The sequence below is a fragment of the Etheostoma cragini genome, unplaced genomic scaffold (assembly GCF_013103735.1).
Source record: "Etheostoma cragini isolate CJK2018 unplaced genomic scaffold, CSU_Ecrag_1.0 ScbMSFa_632, whole genome shotgun sequence".
NCBI classification, from domain to species: Eukaryota; Metazoa; Chordata; class Actinopteri; order Perciformes; family Percidae; genus Etheostoma; species Etheostoma cragini.
In genome coordinates, this window is record NW_023269242.1 from 59,697 (window position 1) to 61,176 (window position 1,480).

The 1,480-nt window shown below is 44.3% G+C and overlaps 1 protein-coding gene across 1 annotated transcript in view; it reads left to right on the plus strand.

Annotated features, from left to right (window-relative positions):
• ddx27 (DEAD (Asp-Glu-Ala-Asp) box polypeptide 27) overlaps window positions 1–1,480 on the plus strand; it is a gene marked incomplete at its 5' end in the record, with an annotated part of 12,142 nt that overhangs the window by 9,497 nt on the left and 1,165 nt on the right. Inside the window, 3 exons of the mRNA XM_034866406.1 lie at window positions 611–739; window positions 1,087–1,183; window positions 1,307–1,366. Coding sequence (XP_034722297.1) covers window positions 611–739; window positions 1,087–1,183; window positions 1,307–1,366 — 286 coding nt within the window. The remainder of the gene's footprint in view (window positions 1–610; window positions 740–1,086; window positions 1,184–1,306; window positions 1,367–1,480) is intronic.

Here is a 1,480-nt window from a genome sequence, read left to right on the forward strand (position 1 = left end):
TTCAGTCTACTGTCCCAGAGACTAGAAGATATTCAGTCTACTGTCCCGGAGACTAGAAGATATTCAGTCTACTGTCCCGGAGACTAGAAGATATTCAGTCTACTGTCCCTGGGACTAGAATATATTCAGTCTACTGTCCCAGATACTAGAAGATATTGAGTCTCCCGTCCCAGAGACTAGAAGATATTCAGTCTACTGTCCCAGAGACTCGAAGATATTCAGTCTATCGTCCCAGAGACTAGAAGATATTCAGTCTACTGTCCCAGAGACTCGAAGATATTCAGTCTACTGTCCCAGAGACTAGAACATATTCGGTCTATTGTCCCAGAGACTAGAAGATATTCAGTCTACTGTCCCAGTTGATATTCAGTCTACTGTCCCAGAGACTAGATGCTATTCAGTCTACTGTTTGTCTAACCTGTCTGTCAAACCTTTCTTTCTACCTGTCTGTCTGTGTCTAACCTTTCTGTTTGTCTGTCTAACCTGTCACTCTCTAACCTGCCCCTCTAACCTGTACCTGTAACCTGTCTGTCTGTCTCTCTCTAACCTGTCTCTCTCTAACCTGTCCGTCTCTTTAACCTGTTTCTCTCTAACCTGTCTCTCTAACCTGTCTTCCAGTCTGAGGAGCGCTCCCAGTTCGAGATCTTGAAGGCTCAGATGTTCGCTGAGCGAGCGGCGAAAAGAGAGAGACGCCCGAAGAGAGCGAGAGCCATGATGGGAGAGGAGACGCCCACCATAGGTCAAATACAAATACTACATCAAGATATACATATACTACATCATAGTAGAGTTATGATGCAGTAGGAGACGCCCACCATAGGTCAAATACAAATACTACATCAAGATATACATATACTACATCATAGTAGTTATGATGGAGGAGGAGAAGCCCACCAAAGGTCAAATACTGCACATACATATATTACTATCAATACTTACATATACTACTGTCAGTACTTACATACACCACAATCAGTATGTAGATATACTACATCAGTACATACATATACTAAATCAAAACTTAGGTGCACTACATCAGTACTTCTAAGTAAAGCTTAAACTTAATCAAAGTTGTGTTTGCAGCAGCAGCCAATCAGAAAGCAGGAAAAGGCGGGAAGAAGACGGTGTTTGACCGAGAGCTGACCAACACGAGCAAGAAAGCTCTGAAACACTACAGAGCAGGGTGAGACAGCTGTCTGTCTGTCGTACTGTACATCTCTGTCTTACTGTACGTCTGTCTCTGTCTGTCTAACTGTACACCTGTCCATCTCTCTGTCCCTCTAACTGTCAACCTTTCTGTCTACAGCCCATCATTTGCAGACAGGAAGCGTCTTGGTATGGACAGGAAACGTCCTGGCAGCTCCAAGTAAGTCTCTCTCGCTTTCTCTCTCTCTCTCTCTCGCTCTCTCTCTCTCTCTCTCTCTCTCTCGCTCTCGCTCTCTCTCTCTCTCTCTCTCTCTCTCGCTTGCAAAGTTTGTGA